General features: G+C 42.7%; 1 protein-coding gene across 1 annotated transcript in view; it reads left to right on the forward strand.

The window, feature by feature from the left end:
• Positions 1–20,571, forward strand: part of PREX2 (phosphatidylinositol-3,4,5-trisphosphate dependent Rac exchange factor 2) — a 415,237-nt gene that overhangs the window by 302,380 nt on the left and 92,286 nt on the right. The window contains exons 34-35 of the mRNA XM_068237470.1: positions 1,980–2,123; positions 5,312–5,426. Coding sequence (XP_068093571.1) covers positions 1,980–2,123; positions 5,312–5,426 — 259 coding nt within the window. The remainder of the gene's footprint in view (positions 1–1,979; positions 2,124–5,311; positions 5,427–20,571) is intronic.

Below are 20,571 nucleotides of genomic sequence, written 5' to 3' on the forward strand. Positions count from 1 at the left end.
AAAAAAAAAAACCCAAACAAACAAAAAATAAAAAGAAAGGCAAAGCTTAAAGGCAGCGTCAGGCAATAGATCTACTTACCCGGGGCTTCCTCCAGCCCCTTGCAGCTGACAGCTGGGAATGGAGCTGCTGCGTGGGACATGTCAGCTGCAAGGGGCTTAAGGAAGCCCCAGGTAGGTAGATCTGGGGGTAGCATAAATTACCTGATGATTCCTTTAAGGCTGTTGCTGATTATTTCACTACAGCCATACAACTTACAGCGCTTTCATCGTTGTATATCTGTAAGTAGAATATTTGAAGCCTCCTCCTCACCCTCAGAGGGCATTCTCTTCTGGACAATGGAATATATTCACAAAAGAATGTTAGCATTTACGTGCGCAGAAATTTAGCAAATAGTAAACATGCGTTAAACAATCAACCCATGCATTGTGTGTAGATTATTATTATTTATTGTATTTATAAAGCGCCAACATATTACGTAAATAGCTGTTTGCGCACCTAAAAATTTTTGTGAATATACCCTATGTCACTTGTGAGAACATCATTTAAACGACTTGTCATTTCTTTTTGCCGGGTAATGATGTTTGCATGTTGGATTACTATGACTCTGTTCAATTAACAAGCTGGCATTGCATTACAGCAGTTCTGGAGGTCTGTTTAGCTATCAGGGACAACAAAGAGATGATTTGAATATTCAGATTCAGCAGTGATGCATTGTGGAACACCTCAAAACACACTCTAACCTGAATAATCACAAATACCTTCTGTTTTAAGAAGGCAAACTTCTATTTGCATAGCATCTTAGTAAGGAGGCTTTTTGGTCTCTTTCAGCCCCTTACACACTCCTAGGAGTTCTGGTTCACCATGAGCTTGCTGGGCAATCTGTAGACCTTTTTTGGCTGAGAGAGCCATAAATACCACATTTTTTAAAATGTAATTCTGTGAGAGCCATACAATATGTTTGAAACTGGGACAGTGCACATGTGCAGCAGAGGGCTCATGTCCCTGTTCCCATGGTGATATGCATACAGTTGATTCGCTGGGCAGCAGAAGTGCCAGACACATCTTCAGCTTCTCTTGGGTTTTAGCAAAATCAGCAATTTCCCTGAGAGCCGACTAACAGCTTGTACAATTAGCTAGCTGACTTGGGTTTGATTCACTTTGTAGGACGAGATCCCTGCACGTTGGCCAAATAGGCTGCCTGTCAAGTGACAAGCAGCCTATTGGGCCAATCAAAGTGCCGGGATCTCGTCCTACAAAGTCACTGGACCTGACAGGATCCAGGGTGGGACAATTGGAGCAGCTGTCTTTTGTGGTAGCGCGAGTAAGTTAGTAGTGCATGCTACAGCAGTAGCGTGCCTACTTTAAAAGTTTTATTTGCGCTGCCACACTAAGCTGCACTGCTTGAGCAGTGTAGCTTAGTGAATCAACCTCTATTGATTTGTATGTGAGCCAGATGCATTCATCAAAAGAGCCACATCTGGCTCCCAAGCCATAGGTTCCCTACCCCTGCTGTAGACCATAATAGGGATATTAGACTAGGACTATGTTAAGGGAAAAAAGACTACGAGCTTTGAGGGACAGCTAATGACATGAAATATTCAATGTACCTTGTACGAAGTTTTAAAAAATGTCAACGCTATGTAAATGTATAATAGATTGTAATAGGAACTCCCTGATCCATATAAACTGATAACACTGTCCAACCTGAACACTGTCTTACATAATCAGCTTTTACATACATCAGGTAATTAGGTTGGCTCCTGTGCAGGCTCCAGCATTATTCATACAAATAGCCCAGGCCTTCCAGGGGACTTTGGGACATTAAGAAAATCTAACGCTGCCAGTGGATTGTAAAGGACAGTCAATTTCATCCATCCATTAGCATTTATGGTTCTTTTATTCAATACATTAAGATGAGAAGGCGATAATTAAGTTAATAGTATGTGAGAGTAACCCGGCTCTCCCTCTTCCTCCTCAGACGTGCCCATAACCTATCAGGCAGAAGGAAGTCGCCAAGCGCTGAGGATTTACTTCTACATAGACGGCTATCACTTCGAACACCTTCCACAGAGGCTGAAGAATGGAGGAGGATTTAAAATTCACCCTGTTCTGTTTTCTCAAGGTGACTCCTTTCTACTGTTTTTTTTTTAACAAAAGAAAAATTAGGAGCGTTTCATCTGAAAATTGGATTGTCGTCGTTTTCCGAGACCTTCGATATCCTTGGAACCCTGAATTAACAAATTTCATTTTTCAAATTTGAGATTTTAATCCCATTAGTTTTGATGAAGTGTTTTGGTCCAGACATATAATAGAATCTGACTTACATGCAGCACACGTCTTCCTAATGAGATGTGTCCCAGCTATTGGCTTTGAAAGCTACAATGTTGAGCTCCTTTTGTAACCTATCGGCAGACGGTTGTTTATCTTTATGTTGTTTATAGTTTAGCTTGTTGCTACTCTTTGTAGGTTACACTTCTATTTTTTTCAGGCCCATTTAGAGGTCATACACTGGCATATGTTTATATTTGAGTCCAATAAACTAAACATTCAGTCTTTTTGGGCACCCAATATTTAGTTTATGTCCACTCTGGCTTTTCCAAATACAGCCTGAACTTGGCCTTACCATAACATCACCTGACCTCATTTCTTGCCCTGTTCCTAACCACGCCTTCTCCCCTGCCAGCCTACCTAACTTTAATGTACTCTATGTTATTAGTGCCTCCACCTTCTTCTTGTCTAATAGATTTTAGTTAAAGTGACACTGAAGTGAAAAAAACCCTATGATATAATGAATTGTATGTGTAGTATGGATAATTGATAGAACATTAGTAGCAAAGAAAAGAGTATCATATTTTTATTTTCAGTTATATAGCTGTTTTTCTATAACATTGCATCAATCTCTAATATTTGCAGTTTAGTAAGCACTCTCTGGTCCATATGCAATTAACTTTTTCTCCTGAGTCTTCTCCTAGGTGATATTTACACACTTTGTCATTAAGTGCATTTTAAACCCCCAGCAAACACAAAAATACTTAGAATACTGTTGACAGTAAACAAACCTACTTTTGGTATTTTTTCAAATGTAGAGTGCTGAAAAATTATTTTAAACAGAAGATGAAAAATTATCTTCTAGGAGAAAACGTAGGTGAAAAAGGGAATTGCATATGGGCCTCTGAGCAGAGCTTTGAACTTTCTGGCAGAAAAAAAGTTAAAGGGACCTTGAGCAGTTAAAAAAATGAAACTGGTACTTACCTGGGGCTTTCTCCAGCCCACCGTATCCCCCGGCATCCTCCTGGCTCCTCTCCCGGTCCGCCTGGCGGCTCCGTTACCGGCAACTTTTGGGCTGAAGGTCAGCCGGTTCTTCCTGAATGGGGACGCTCCATGTCATCACGCCGGTAAGTACCAGTTTCATTTTTTTTTACTGCTCAGGGTCCCTTTAAAGAAACAGTGAGAGACAGGTTGAGATAAGTGCTTCAGAAAATAGCATTGCTCTTTAACTAAATTAGTCGGAGAACTAAGTGAACTCTTTTGCATAGATAACTAGTGAAGTTTCTTAACTCTCCCTGTACTGGAAAAAAAGAGACTCATATCGATGCTACTAATGTTCTATTTCTTAACTGTACTACACATACAAATCATTATATCATAATTTTATTTTCACTCCAGATTCCCTTTAAATTCATGCTAGGTTTGCAGGGACACTTCTCTTCTCATGTGATCTGCAGGTTGGTGAACATTAGTAAATCAGGCCATTTATGAAGGACATCAGCCACCAGTGTCCATGGGCCATATTCCTGAAAGTTCAATAAAGTTGCCATGCTCAAGAAGTGCATTCTAGTTTTACAGCTACTTACACTGACAAGGTAGCACACACTATGCAGTTAGCGCAACCTGCGTTACCCAGGTAATGAGAGCGTAGTTGTGCAGTAGTGTAGTAGTTTTATGCTATGTGCGTTGAGGGCATTACTTCAACAATGTTGCTACATGGTCAGCATAATCAATGGTAAAACTGATGTGCCCTCCCTGTGCACAGCAACTTTACTAATCTTTTATGAATATGGTGCCATATGACCAGTATTTAGGAAGCCAATTGAAGCAGTAAGGTCTATTCAATCATGCCACTACCAGCTGCAGTACAACTTCTTTGGAAAATGTTTGATTTCCCAGATGGCAATCCAAGTCTGTTATTACTGTTCCTTTGGTGCTATTCTGAAAAGCCTGTAGCTCTGAAATCACCATACATATAAAGGTGGCCATCAATAAAATCCAGTCATTTCCAGTCACTACGGTAATTGATTGGAAACTACCAGTCATGACCATTATTGGTGGAAAACCTGCTAGCCACTCAGATCGATGGGATGGATCCAAAGTAGATGGATTCTATTAACAGCTTCCAGACCACACTAATTGAAATCTACCCCTTGTATGGGACCTGTTATCCCTGCAGGGCGTAGATTTCAATTGGCCTGTGGCATGCTCCCACCACTACCGATGATTGTGCCGCTGTCCTTCCACTGCAGCCCACTCACCCTGCTGTCGGTATGACAGCAGAGCTCCTTGAGGTGGTCAGGAGATGATTTCATTGGCTCCTGACCCCGTGATCACTGTGAGCCAGTCTCATTGGTAACGGCAAGTCAGTGCGACGTGGCGTCGGTAAGGACTGTTTTTTGTACCAGCAGTCTCTAGCTTTCCCCTTTTGGGACCAGATACAGCTGGTACTGAAGTGGTTAATCTGATCTAATTGGTTAGCAGGACTTTAGCTGTTAATGAGCATGACTAGTCGATTACTGTGGTGATCAGAAATGATCGAACTGCCGCGGGATTGTAACGTTATTAGCCACCATTAAGATAGAAAATGTGGGTGCAGGGTGAAGCTGAAAGATGGCTCACCCTGATCTAGCTATTCTTCCACCTATTCTCAGATGAATTCCCCAACCGAATATAAGTATTTATCTGACTGCGTAATTCAGGCTTCGGCTATTGACATATAAAGCCACGTGATAAAAGCCTATTTATCAGTCAGAATGAATCGTCTGAATCTACAGATCAGTGCTGCTTACTCATTATTGTGTCTTCTGTTAGTGTACTGTGAAATGTAAATTGCCTGTGACCCTAACGATCTGTCCTGCATGTAATCTTATTTCTGTGCTGTTACTGATACTCCCGCCTAATGGTTCCTGCATTTCATGGCTGCTCACCTATAGCTAGTGATATCACACTGAGACGATAAAATCAGGACAGCGTGGAGCTTTAGAGAGCTTCAATCTACAAAGGCAGAAAAAATGAAAGTAATATCTCTTCCTATTTCAGCCTTGGAGAGCATGGACGGCTATTATTACAAGGATAACGTTTCTATAGAGGAATTTCAAGCTCAAATTAATGCTGCCTCACTTGAGAAAGTTAAACAGTACAATCAGAAGCTAAGGTATGTTCTTCAATTACTTCCACTCATCTTCCCTCATCCAGACGCCTTGTACTTCTGTTTCCCAGAGCTGATAATGGAGAAAACAATGTTTCAGCATTGCTCACTGGTAAATAGGAGGTTAGAATGTAATTTAGTCTCTAGGCATGAGTGAGCTGGCTCCCTGTGCACTGAAATACAATAGAGATGTTACAGCACAAGACTGCTTGATCACACTTAACACGCTGCATATGAAAACCGCCCTTTGTCATACTTATGACAGGGAGGAATGGGCTGCTGACACAATACCCAGTTACATTATGGAGAACCGGAACCATTAGGAGTTTTGTAGTGGTCCGGCTATTGAGAGAGCTTTTTCAGTAGGTGTAGAAAGGTTTCGGTGTGTCACGTAGTAGGCTCGCACTTCTGGAACACCGAGGTGGTAAGCAGGGAGAGGCCAGGAGCCCAATGGTGCAGAACCGTTAGTTTAGGAGTAATTGCAAGTATATAACTTTATACTCATAAGGAACAGTTGCAGATCTCTGCAACCACCTTATAGGCTTGCAGGGAATAAACCATCCCCACTCGGCTTTCCAGGTCCTGCCGCATGCTGGATAGTCACTCTCCTAAATATAGTTTTTGGTAAAACTATTATGATCAAAGGAGGTCTGATTGGAAATTTGTGGGGATGGAGATGCCCAGAGTATTAAATGATAGTTTTCTATTGGCATAAAAATTATAAAAAAGAGAGGTATTCTCTTACCTCTCCAGAAGATAGGACACCAGTTCAACTGTAAAAATGTTTTATGCAAAACACAGATATTTCAGGGAGCAGGCTGGTGTTGTACTTTGTTCTCTGGTTGAACTCGATGGACGTATGTCTTTTTTTCAACCAAAATAACTATGTAACTGTCAGGTATAGCAGCATTACCTCAGTGGCGGAAAGCAGTGCGGCCGCCGCTTTCTCATCTGACGTCACCGCGGCGGTTGCCGCGTCCTTTCAGTCATCACACGCAGCCTCCGGCAGGACAGGTCTCTCAAGGGCGTATCAGCTCAGGTCGGCACGCTCGCGCACGGAGCGGCAGGACATTTAGAGCTTAGGAGACAGATCAGCTGATCTGCTGGTCAGCTGACAGCAGGCTGCTGGGTCTCGCTGCTGATTGGCCAGGCTGCTCTGGGTGGGTGGTTTGGAATTGCCTGTCTGTATTTAAGCTTGAGAATGTCAGTGGCTCGTTGTCTGTTGTTGCTGAAACTTCGCAGTGAAAGCTCTCAGACCTTAGTCAGATCCGTGTGTGTTTGATCCGGCAAGACCCCGGGGATTCACACTAGCTTAGGAAAAATATTATTACTGTTATTGATTATTGCTGTGTTTGATCTTCTGCTTGTACCTTTGACTACTCTCTGCCTCACGATTCTGTACCTCTGCCAATCTGATCTGTTGCCGACTTCTGCCTTAATACTCTCTCTGATTTTGTCTTACGATTCTGTACCTCTGCCGACCGATCTGTTACCGACATTGCCTGTATGACCACTCTCTTATTAGTGATAGTCCCCTGACTCTAAGGGCTATCACTTTCCTGTGTTCCTGAATATTACTGTGCACCCAATCACGTGTGATCACACTTTGAATAAAATACTGACTATTGTGTTGATTGAGCTAGTACTGATCATCAGATACTTCACTGATCATTACAGTAACTATGTAACAGATAGGCAACGCATTTCACTGGTACTAGCCTGCTTCCTTAGGTCAATACTAAATGCCTTGTAACTCTGGGCGCCTCCACACAAATTTATATTCAGTAGGTGGGCTTCTGTGTTCCTTTAGGCCCTCTACAAAAATCCTAGTGGTTCTTTATAATATAGCTGGGTACTTTGTAACACTTGTTCAGCCATTGATCAGTATCAATGTATACTTTGCACTGATGAAGCCTCAAACAGTCTAATCACTATCTGTAAGTTGAACTATATGAATAAAATATAGTTGAGCTATAAACCCACTATTTTGTATGTGCACTTATTTTTCATGGATGTCAGAGAATGTAATATATATTTACTCAGTATCCCAAGTGATGCATTATGAGGCAAAAACTGGAACTAAACTTAGGACTTTCTCTCTGCTTTAACAGATTAGCCACAGCATGATAACCTTTATGGAAAAAAATGGTCATTACAATTTATGGACACCCTAAAAAAAATTGACGTTTTAACATGGTTCTACTTTTGTAGGGAGCACTGAAAGGGTTAAGCCACAGTGTTTACTGAAGGGATGTCGCACACCAGCCCTCAAGGGCTGAGGCCCTCACGGGCTGAGGCCCTCACACACTTTTGGCATAGTTCAAATGCATTGATGGGACTCAATCAAGAAAGGTGTGGTTCATCCAGTGGAACACATTTCTTCATTTTTCACTGACATAGATATAGAGTTCAGCATCTGTGGTTTACTGTATGGGGAGAGTTGCCTCGGCACAGCTCTCCTGCAGTCTATTCACAGCTGCTGATAACAACTAATTAGATACTTTGATCTGGCTAAATAAATACAGAACACAGAGAAGTGATTTTCTTCAGCAACCATATTGGAATAATCCAGTTCAACTGATCATGCAAAGTTTTTGTTTGCCAAAACTGGGCTTGGTCCTGATTTTCATGTAATGGTTTAAGGTGGCCATCCAAGGGTCAATTTTTCACCACCAGATTTGATCAGTTTGACTTGACACTTGATCAGATGTCTTCTGAATTCTAATTGAGATTTTGTGGGACAAGGTGTGTACATCGTCACTATGACCCAATTGACTTTCTGTCAGAATAATGAGTTGTGAGCCACGCTGGGCTGTGTATTTAGTAGCGTTAAATGAAAAAAACGTTACAAAAAAAAAGGATCTCAGAGATAACCTGCCTCCCCATCACTACTCTTCCTCTGTTTTACCTGGACCATAAACTGTAACTTCAATTATGCTCAAACCACCATCAGTGGAAACACTACCTAACTTTTCAGATATGTGAAAATGGGACTGTTTGCTTGTAATAGCTCTTATAAAAGCATAGTGTAATATTTATGTGTTCAGTAGAATATAGGTGTTGATTCACTTAAGTTCAGTAAAATTGCTTTTCCCCTGTAGTGCAAGACAATTTTGCCAATGCTTACGCCCAATGTGTAACCCATGTTGCTCAAATAATGCAATACACAGGAAAATTCAGTTAAGGGGAAAAGCTCTGCAACAAAAAGGCCAAAGTCACTGGTGGTTCTGTATGGTTCTGCTTTGATCTTCTAGGTGCATTTCACCATGGTGCTGATGGTAGCCCCATTTCATTAAGTGGTCCCAGCACTAAAAAGACCAGTCCACAGGATTCCTGTGACAAAGATACCTGCTTTCTGTATTTATACCTTCCTTTATCATGTTTTAGCAGTCGATTATGTACATTTGTAAATACTTGTTCTGTTTACATAACATATATATTGTACTGTCCACGTTTTGATTTCAATGAATTTTATATAGTAAATAATGAGAAAAGTTTTCCAGACATCTTTACTGCCTCTGACTGAAGCCAATCCTGTAGTCATTTCCTCCCTTTCTCTATTTTTTTCTCCTGCCTGAAATGCATTGCCAGCCCTCCTCTCCACTGAGCTCTGTACAAGAAAGTGCACTGTCATATCTAGCTTTGTAAACACGTGAGCACAGCATAGATCAGCCTTTCTCAACCTTTTTTGACCCGAGGAACCCTTCGGAAAATTTTCAAATCTCGGGGAACCCCTGACGCGCGCGCATATATATATATATATATATATATATATATATATATATATATATATATATATATATATATAAAATTTACCCTATATTAAAATTTAACCCATTTCCCCTCTATAGTATGGCACCTGTGCCCTCTTTATTTAGCGTTTCCCGCTATGTCCCCTTTAACAGGTATGGCCCCTTTTGTCCCACTTGTTAGAAATTATGGCTCCTATGTGGCCTTATTAACAAGTGTGGCTGCTATGTACCCCCAGTTTGTTTGGCTGCTATGTCCCACTTTTCTGTGGCTGCTTTGTCCCCCCTTTCTGTGGCTGCTTTGTCCCCCCTCTCTGTGGCTGCTTTGTCTGTTTGTGTGCTGCTTTGTCCCCCCTTTCTGTGGCTGCTTTGTCCCCCCTCTCTGTGGCTGCTTTGTCCCCCCTTTCTGTGGCTGCTTTGTCTGTTTGTGTGCTGCTGTCCCCCCTTTCTGTGGCTGCTTTGTCCCACTTTTCTGTGGCTGCTTTGTCCCCCCTTTCTGTGGCTGCTTTGTTTGTATGTGTGCTGCGGTCCCCCCTTTCTGTGGCTGCTTTATGCGTTTGTTCGCTGCTGTCTCCCCTTTCTATGGCTACTTTGCCCGTTTGTGTGCTGCTTTCTGCCCCATTTCTCTGGCTGCTTTGCCCCCCGTTTCTGTGGATGCTTTGTCCCCCCTTTCTGTGGCTGCTTTGTCCCCCGTTTCTGTGGCTGCTTTGTCCCCCCTCTCTGTGGCTGCTTTGTCTGTTTGTGTGCTGCTTTGTCCCCCCTTTCTGTGGCTGCTTTGTCTCCCCTCTCTGTGGCTGCTTTGTCCCCCCTTTCTGTGGCTGCTTTGTCTGTTTGTGTGCTGCTGTCCCCCCTTTCTGTGGCTGCTTTGTTTGTATGTGTGCTGCGGTCCCCCCTTTCTGTGGCTGCTTTGTCCCCCGTTTCTGTGGCTGCTTTGTCTGTTTGTGTGCTGCTGTCCCCCCCTTTATGTGACTGCTTTATGCGTTTGTTCGCTGCTGTCTCCCCTTTCTATGGCTGCTTTGCCCGTTTTTGTGTGCTACTTTCCCCCCCTCTCTGTGGCTGCTTTGTCCCCCGTTTTTGTGGCTGCTTTGCTCGCTTGTGTGCTGCTTTCTGCCCCCTTTCTCTGGCTGCTGTCATTGGTGTCAGGGAGTGCAGGGAAAAAAAAACCCATACTTACCATCTGAAGTCCTTTCCTCCTTCCTTAAAGCTGGGATCCTGTTACAACTCCCGCCGGAACTATAGAGCTGGCTTCGGGTGATGCGGCTGCTTTATAGATCCATCCGCCGCATCACTCGCAGCAGCATGAAGAAAACCTTCTGCTCTGCTGCTGCAAACCTATGGAGAAGCGGGACTATAATGTCCCGCGGAAGTGTCAAATTGACACGGAACCCCTGGAGGGTTCTCGCGGAACCCCAGGGTTCCGCGGAACCCCGGTTGAGAATGGCTGGCATAGATCATATTTTAGCAGCTTCTGCAGTGGAGAGAGGTGTATTTCCCTTCTCAGCCTGGTGTCACACTGAACTGCCCTCAGCCAATCAGTGAGGAGATAAGGTTTGTTACAGCAGACACATGTATGATTATATTGGAATTCTTGCAATGCAGAGTCAGGATGTAGACTACATAATGATAATATTTTGATAGCGCTTTTTTCCCTGGGGACTCAAAGCGCTGTGACCTTGTGTTATGCAGTCTCAAAGGCTTGGGAGAAGAGGTGGGTTTTTAGCCTTTAGTTAAAGCTGTCCAGAGAAGGAGCCTCTCACACTGATAGTGGAAGTGAGTTCCATAGGGTAGGGGCTGCATAGGAAAAGGCCCGAGCACCAAATGTTAAGTGTATCCTGGGAATAACCAGCTTCATCTTGTTGGCAGAGCGGAGGGTGCATGGAGGGGCATAAAGTTCCAATAGATCTGCTATGTATTTGGGTCCCATGTGGTGTAGAGCCTTGAATGTCAGCAGGCAGATCTTAAAATGGATTCTCCATTTTACTGGCAACCAGTGAAGAGTTTGCAGTACTGGGGTGATGTGTGAGCTGCGGAGGGCATTGGCTAGGAGTCTGGCTGCTGCATTCTATACTAGTTGTAGGGGGTGCAGAACCTTATCTGGGGATCCGACGAACAGGGCATTGCAGTAGTCCAGGGGGGAGGATGTAAATGCATGAACTAGAGTAGGTAGGTCTTCAGCTGGGATAAGGAGTTTAATTCTTGCTATACTTCTCAGATAGAAGGATGAGGACTTGACGACAGCTGATACCTGCTGTCTGAGTGTTAGCTTTCCATCCAGGATCATCTCCAGGTTTCTCTATACTGCACAGCATCTCCCCCAATTGCTAGTTTGAAGTGGGTAGAGTTTGGGACTTTATTATTATTATTATTTAGTATTTATAGAGCGCCGACATATTACGCAGCGCTGTACAATATATATATATATATTGTCTTGTCACTAACTGTCCCTCAAAGGAGCTCACAATCTAATCCCTACCATTGCCATATGTCTATATTATGTAGTGTAAGTACTTTATCCATCATGTGCGGACCGTTTACCACCAACACCTCTGTTTTGAGTTCAGCCTCAACCAGATGGTGTAATTTTGTAATTTCTCTAGACACGCATTGATGGATACTGATGGGTCTTGAGTGCCAGGCTTGAAGGACAGATACAGTTGTGTGTTGTCTGCATAACAATGGTATCCTAGGCCATAGGTCTGGAGTATTTTGCCCACTGGGAGCATGTAAACTGCAAAGAGTATCGGGACCCTGTGGGACTCCATAGGCAAGTGGCACTGGGTTAGAGTAGTCGGTGCCCAGACACACTTGCTGTGTCCTGCCAGATAGGAAGGACTGAAACCAGCTGAGAACTGCACCTGTTAGGCCGCAGTAATTCTTTAATCGCTGAATTAATATTTCATGATCCGCGGTATTAAAAGCTGCAGACAAGTCAAGTAGAATCAGAATTGAGCACTCACCCTTGTCTCTTGCTGTAAGTAGATCATTCATTATTTGGACTAGTAGTGACATTTCAGTGCTGTGCCTTTTCCTGAATCTTGACTGAAAGATATTAAATATGTTGTTATCTGTAAGCCTAGCTTCTAGTTGCTTGGCAGAAAGAAAAGAAATGACTGGGTCTCAATCTGGATAGCTGCAATCGTAGCAATTTAATTAAACCATAGTGACATGAAAATACACAACATTTAGGCCGATGGGCCTTCCAGGTTGAGACCCACTTGATCCACTCAAGGTGCAACCACTCAAGGTTGATCCACTCAAGGTGTTCAAGTCCACAGAAGGAAAATAAATTATTGGGTCTCAACCTGGATAGCTGCAATCGTAGCAATTTAATTAAACCATAGTGACATGAAAATACACAATGTTTCGACCGATGGGCCTTTCTTGAGAAAGGCCCATCGGCCAAAATGTTGTGTATTTTCATGTCACTATGGTTTAATTAAATTGTTACGATTGCAGCTATCCAGGTTGAGACCCAATCATTTCTTTTCCTTCTGTGGACTTGTGCACCTTGAGTGGATATGGGTGTGGACGGCTTATTAATATTAGCAGCTTGAGCTTCCAGGACTGTATTGTTCTAGCTAGTTGGTGACTGCTTTCTCATTCACTTTTGATAGAAATGGAAAGTTCACCACAGGTCTGTAGTTGGTTACAGAATCCGGATCCAGTGATAGTTTCTTCGAAGAGGAGTTTTATGATTGCTTTCTTTAGTTCTTCTGGGTACAGGCCACTTTGCAAGGAGCACAGAGTTATTTTGTGTAGTGCTGGTCTAATCAGCTCTGGGCACTACATTAAGGGGCCAGTTGGGTCAGGATCCAGGTCGTAGGTAGTGGGGCGGATACTTTGGATGAGAACACCAAAATCTTCTTTACAACACAGAGCAATGGGTAAATGGAATATAATATTATGGCTGACAATCCTGCTTTAATGAATTTGGACTATTGCCACAGAGCGAAAAGAAGCTAGTTGAGTCTTAGATTTTCATCTTTAGAAGGGACAATGACAAGCAGCTAAGGGCCAAACCTTCCTATAGATACAGCTGACTTAGAATGCCTAGAATAATCATTGCACACAGGAGTATAATCAACATTAGACGCAGCTTCAGCCCTTCTGTTACAAGCATCTCATTAGCTAAGCTAAGGAAATCAAAGCCTCGGAGTGGAAAGCTATCCTCCTGCAGAGGAGGATCTACTGAAAGTGATGCCTGCTTCCTTTCCTTTCAAATAGCCCCCATGAGATCCTTTAAATGCATGTCAAGGATATTGCTCTTTTGATTAGCTAAACGGTCTTGAGACAAATGAACATCCACCATGCTGGTAAAGAACAATAAGAATGATAGTTTAAATGAAAGGCCGAACGGAGGAAAACATTGCAATGGATTATCATAAAAGTCTTCAAAGTAATCCATTTAATGCACTTCAAATGAAATGATATTGTTCATGCAGACATTTTGTCTTGATAAAATGGCAGCACACACAGTAAATAGATGGAAATATTTATGTATTTATTCTGCAGAAAAGGTTACAGTGTCTTGTGTCTGTCACATAAATCTCCTCCATCTGCAGCGCGACATGCAGGGACAGGTTAAGGGCAACCATGCAGGACAAGCTAATGCTGGCTACACGCAGGACAAGCTAATGCTGGCCGCATGCAGGACAAGCTAATGCTGGCCACATGCAGGACAAGCTAATGCTGGCTACACGCAGGACAAGCTAATGCTGGCCGCATGCAAGACAAGCTAATGCTGGCCGCATGCAAGACAAGCTAATGCTGGCCACATGCAGGACAAGCTAATGCTGGCTACACGCAGGACAAGCTAATGCTGGCCGCATGCAGGACAAGCTAATGCTGGCCGCATGCAGGACAAGCTAATGCTGGCCGCATGCAGGACAAGCTAATGCTGGCCGCATGTAGGACAAGCTAATGCTGGCCACATGCAGGACAAGCTAATACTGGCCGCATGCAGGACGTACTATTGCTGGTCACATGCAGGACAAGCTAATGCTGGCCACATGCAGGACATGCTAATGCTGGCTACACGCAGGACAAGCTAATGCTGGCCGCATGCAGGACAAGCTAATGCTGGCTACATGCAGGACAAGCTAATGCTGGCCGCATGCAGGACAAGCTAATGCTGGCCACATGCAGGACAAACTAATGCTGGCCACATGCAGGACAAGCTAATGCTGGCCACATGCAGGACGTACTATTGCTGGCCACATGCAGGACAAGCTAATGCTGGCCACATGCAGGACATGCTAATGCTGGCTACACGCAGGACAAGCTAATGCTGGCCGCATGCAGGACAAGCTAATGCTGGCTGCATGCAGGACAAGCTAATGCTGGCCACATGTAGGACAAGCTAATACTGGCCGCATGCAGGACAAGCTAATGCTGGCCACATGCAGGACAAGCTAATACTGGCCACATGCAGGACGTACTAATGCTGGCCACATGCAGGACGTACTAATGCTGGCCACATGCAGGACAAGATAATACTGGCCACATGCAGGACGTACTAGCAGGACAAGCTAATGCTGGCCACATGCAGGACGTACTATTACTGGCCACATGCAGGGCGTACTAATGCTGGCCACATGCAGGACGTACTAATGCTGGCCACATGCAGGACAAGCTAATACTGGCCACATGCAGGACAAGCTAATACTGGCCACATGCAGGACATACTAATGCTGACCGCATGCAGGACAAGCTAATGCTGGCCACATGCAGGACGTACTAATGCTGGCCACATGCAGGACAAGCTAATACTGGCCACATGCAGGACGTACTAATGCTGACCGCATGCAGGACAAGCTAATGCTGGCCACACGTGTTAGACACCACCAGATGGGTTTTAGAGTTAGACAGCGCCAGGGGGATCAGTTAGTGTTAGACGTCAAGAGGAAGGGCTAGTGTTATGGTAGAGTCATAGTAAAATATTGGAAGTAGCTAGTAGAATATCGGTAATCTAAGTATCTAAGTATTCTACTACCCGGAGCAGCTATCTACAGCTCCCATTTTACATCTGCACATGTACAGGATCTTCTCAAAAAATTAGCATATTGTGATAAAGTTCATTATTTTCTGTAATGTACTGATAAACATTAGACTTTTATATATTTTAGATTCATTACACACAACTGAAGTAGTTCAAGCCTTTTATTGTTTTTCTTATTGATGATTTTGGCATACAGCTCATGAAAACCCAAATTTCCTATCTCAAAAAATTAGCATATTTCATCCGACCAATAAAAGAAAAGTGTTTTTAAAACAAAAAAGTCAACCTTCAAATAATTATGTTCAGTTATGCACTCAATACTTGGTCGGGAATCCTTTTGCAGAAATGACTGCTTCAATGCGGCGTGGCATGGAGGCAATCAGCCTGTGGCACTGCTCAGGTGTTATGGAGGCACAGGATGCTTCGATAGCGGCCTTAAGCTCATCCAGAGTGTGGGGTCTTGCGTCTCTCAACTTTCTCTTCACAATATCCCACAGATTCTCTATGGGGTTCAGGTCAGGAGAGTTGGCAGGCCAATTGAGCACAATAATACCATGGTCAGTAAACCATTTACCAGTGGTTTTGGCACTGTGAGCAGGTGCCAGGTCGTGCTGAAAAATGAAATCTTCATCTCCATAAAGCTTTTCAGCAGATGGAAGCATGAAGTTCTCCAAAATCTCCTGATAGCTAGCTGCATTGACCCTGCCCTTGATAAAACACAGTGGACCAACACCAGCAGCTGACATGGCACCCCAGACCATCACTGACTGTGGGTACTTGACACTGGACTTCAGGCATTTTGGCATTTCCCTCTGCCCAGTCTTCCTCCAGACTCTGGCACCTTGTTTTCAGAATGACATGTAAAAGTTGCTTTCATCCGAAAAAAGTACTTTGGACCACTGAGCAACAGTCCAGTGCTGCTTCTCTGTAGCCCAGCTCAGGCGCTTCTGCCGCTGTTTCTGGTTCAAAAGTGGGTTCATGCTTCCATCTGCTGAAAAGCTTTATGGAGATGAAGATTTCATTTTTCAGCACGACCTGGCACCTGCTCACAGTGCCAAAACCACTGGTAAATGGTTTACTGTGCTCAATTGGCCTGCCAACTCTCCTGACCTGAACCCCATAGAGAATCTGTGGGATATTGTGAAGAGAAAGTTGAGAGACACAAGACCCAACACTCTGGATGAGCTTAAGGCCGCTATCGAAGCATCCTGGGCCTCCATAACCCCTGAGCAGTGCCACAGGCTGATTGCCTCCATGCCACGCCGCATTGAAGCAGTCATTTCTGCAAAAGGATTCCCGATCAAGTATTGAGTGCATAACTGAACATAATTATTTGAAAGTTGACTTTTTTTGTTTTAAAAACACTTTTCTTTTATTGGTCGGATGAAATATGCTAATTTTTTGAGATAGGAAATTTCATGAGCTGTATGCCAAAATCATCAATAAGAAAAACAATAAAAGGCTTGAACTACTTCAGTTGTGTGTATTTGAATCTAAAATATATGAAAGTCTAATGTTTATCAGTACATTACAGAAAATAATGAACTTTATCACAGTATGCTAATTTTTTGAGAAGATCCTGTACACCATTAGGAAGCTTAGCCCTAAGAGCTACTGTTTTACATGCTGGCTTAAGCCAGGATTTGAACCCTGGTTAAAGCCACCCTTAACCAATATGCTATCCAACTGCTTAATAACGTAAATCGCGTTATGTATAAAAATCCATATGTTGCTTCTATAATGCAATCGATTATACTAACAATTTTACCAGGTTTCAGGGAATCAACCCCTAGTGAAAAATCACTGCAGGTTTGCTGAATCCCAAATGTTCTCCACTGTTCCTACAACCTTATTAAATCAACTGCGTAACGTTTTATAAACATCGTCTTTCCATTTCAACTTAAAGTGAACCCAGGTTGAGAGTGATACGGAGGCTGACATATTATTATTATTCCTTTTATCATGATTATTATTATTATTATGATATTATGATTATTTCCTTTTAACCACTTGTCGACCACAGGTTTTTTTCCCCTTAAAGCGATTTTCACATCATGCTCCTCCCATTCATTCACCAGTAACTTTATCGTCACTTATCACATTGAAATGATATATATCTGGTATTGAAGGTGTATTATTTTTTTTTAATTCATTTTACGAGCCTTTATTTGCAAAATTAACAGTCATATACCTTTATGACATACAAATTAAAAAGTCCATAGGGTAACTATTTATGTTTTTTTTTAAATGGTGTCATTTTTTTTTATTTTAATTTTTTTTACAAATGTTTTATTTTGGTAACTATAGGGTAAAGGTGTAAGGGGTTAAAATTTTATGAAAATGTATTTATGGTATGTAAATGTATTTCTGTATGTTAGGAAGAATTAGGGTGCATCTTACTTTTTGGTCACAAGATGGCACTACACTGAACTTCTGTGTGCTCATAAGAGAGCACAGGTAAGTACTGTTTACATCTTGCTGGCACTGCTTTTCATTCATTACAGGCACTGGGAGCTGAGAACAAGCTGTTCTCATTCCCTGATCACTGGACGCCAAGATGGAGGCGGATCGGCAGCTATGCAATGCGGCGATTGGCAACAGCGCAGTAAACAAAGCGGGTACGTATATTTACACCCCGGTCATGCAGCATTGTCCACGGGGGCGTAAATATACGATGCGACGGTCAGCAAGTAGATGAACAGTACTAGTTGCCTGGTGTCCTGTTGATCTATTTGGCTATAGTAGTGTCTGAATCACACCAAAAACAAGCATGCAGCTAATCTCATCAGATCTGACAATAATGTCAGAAACACCTGATGTGCTGCATGCTTGTTCAGGGTCTATGGCTAAAGTATTAGAGGCACAGGATCAGCAGGGCTATTGCTTAAAATACAATACAATACAATAACATTTGTAAAGCGCTTTTCTCCCATAGGACTCAAATCGCATTAAAAGGAAATAAATATGGCAGCTTCTATATCCCTCTTAACACTATGAGTTTGTCACTAAGCTCACATTGCCTTTCTGCATAGTGCCATACCTCCCAACTTTTTGAGATGAGAAAGCGGGACACTTAAGCCACGCCCTGCCACACCTCTGATCACGCCCCCTCACACCCCTAGTCACGCATACCATAAAGATTTCTTAAGAAAAATATGTTGTTTTATAATTCAAACCACACTGGTCTTTTCTATCCTTGTCCATTTTCCTTCATATTAACATTTTAAAATGAGTAATATATCAATTTAAAGGATAGGAATAAAGTTTAAAGTCAATCAAACACATTTTTTGGTAGATAAATACATATATTTACATAGAAAGAGGGACAAATGAGGAGGAAAGAGGGACATAGGGACAGGCTTCCCAATGAGGGACTGTCCCTCCGAAAGAGGGACAGTTGGGAGCTATGATAGTGCTGCTCTCTTTGCTGTACCCACTGCCCAGAAACACGTCATTTTTCTTTAAAGAGGAACTCCAGTGCAAATAATGTAATACAAAAAGTGCTTCATTTTTACAATAATTATGTATAAATGATTTAGTCAGTGTTTGCTCATTGTAAAATCTTTCCTCTCCCCGATTTACATTATGTCATTTATTACATGGTGACATTTTTACTGTGGGCAGGTTATGTAGCTGCTGCTAGCTGTTTTGGCAGTTGGAGACAGCTGTAAACAGCTATTTCCCACAATGTAACAAGGTTCACAGACAGGAAATTGCCAACAGTACCTCGGTCCTCAGAATTTCTTTGTGGGAGGGGTTTCATTACAATATCAGTCATACAGCGCCCCCTGATGGTCTGTTTGTAAAAAGCAATAGATTTCTCATGTAAAAGGGGGTATCAGCTACTGATTGGGATAAAGTTTAATTCTTGGTTGGAGTTTCTCTTTAAAGAGACTCCGTAACAAAAATTGCATCCTGTTTTTTATCATCCTACAAGTTCCAAAAGCTATTCTAATGTGTTCTGGCTTACTGCAGCACTTTGTACTATCACAGTCTCTGTAATAAATCAACTTATCTCTCTCTTGTCAGACTTGTCAGCCTGTGTCTGGAAGGCTGCCAAGTTCTTCAGTGTTGTGGTTCTGCTATGAACTCCCCCTTCCAGGCCCCTCTATGCACACTGCCTGTGTGTTATTTAGATTAGAGCAGCTTCTCTCTTCTCTCTTATCTTTTACAAGCTGGATAAATCGTCCTCTGAGCTGGCTGGGCTTTCACATAGTGAGGAATTACAGACAAGGGCAAAGCTGTTTGCAGGAAGAAAAGAGCAGCCTGAAACTTCAGTGCATGAGAGATGCAGGGGGAAAGAAACACACAAATGATCTCTTGAGATTCAAAAGGAAGGCTGTATACAGCCTGCTTGTGTATGGATGTATTTTCTATGTGTGAACATACTGTACATTAAGCTACTTCCTGTTTTGGTGGCCATTTTGTTTGTTTATAAACAAACTTTTTAAAACTGTTTTTAACCACTTTTAATGCGGCGGGGAGCGGCAAAATTGTGACAGAGGGTAATAGGAGATGTCCCCTAACGCACTGGTATGTTTACTTTTGTGTGATTTTAACAATACAGATTCTCTTTAAGTAAAGCTCAATATTTTAATTTTATGGTCGTGTGATTAAATAAATCCACCAAAGAAAAATAATGAATTTTGCAGCCAAATTGATAATTGGATCAGTTTCCAGCTGTTAATCCAATGCATTGTTTTACTCTTCAGAGCTCCACAAAGACTTTGTTCCTATTTACCTGAATAGCCGGTCAATATTGGCGGGCAGCCAGCGTTTCCATTAGGTATTTCATACAAAATTTGATTAAGGAGCAGCGTGAGGCTTTGCAATAAAAGGAAGTGCTCTAGCACTGTGTGTGTTGTCCGTGGTTTCTCTTGAATCAAATAATTGGTGCGAGGTGGATATGAGGCTCTGCGCTGAGGGGGAGATTTATTCATGTCCCTGGAGGCAGTCACCTCGCAAGTCACACTGCACTGCCATATATTGTGCTGTGTGTGTCATAGCTGTCCACCTCACATGACGCACCTAGACAAATACTTCACTTACCACCCATGTCTGGGCCCATCCAGCCTCCCCATTACAGAAAGATGTCCCCTACAAGTCCCCCATATCTTGCTATACTTGCTTGAGGGAGTCCTCAGTTTCAATATTATAAAGCACACCTGAAGTGAAAGGGATATAGAAGCTGCCATATTTATTTCCTTTTAAACAATGCACATTGCCTGGCTGTCCTGCTGATCCTCTGCCTCTAATACTTTTATTCATAGATCTGAACAAGCATGGAGAACAGATGTTTCTGACTGGCGTAACTACAATTACGTCACTGTTTTACCGCAGGGTAATGCAACGGCAAGGCAAGGCAATGAAACCTAGCATACTTACCGCGTCACATTGCACTGGA

Source organism: Hyperolius riggenbachi, chromosome 5 (assembly GCF_040937935.1).
Source record: "Hyperolius riggenbachi isolate aHypRig1 chromosome 5, aHypRig1.pri, whole genome shotgun sequence".
In the NCBI taxonomy this organism is placed as follows: domain Eukaryota; kingdom Metazoa; phylum Chordata; class Amphibia; order Anura; family Hyperoliidae; genus Hyperolius; species Hyperolius riggenbachi.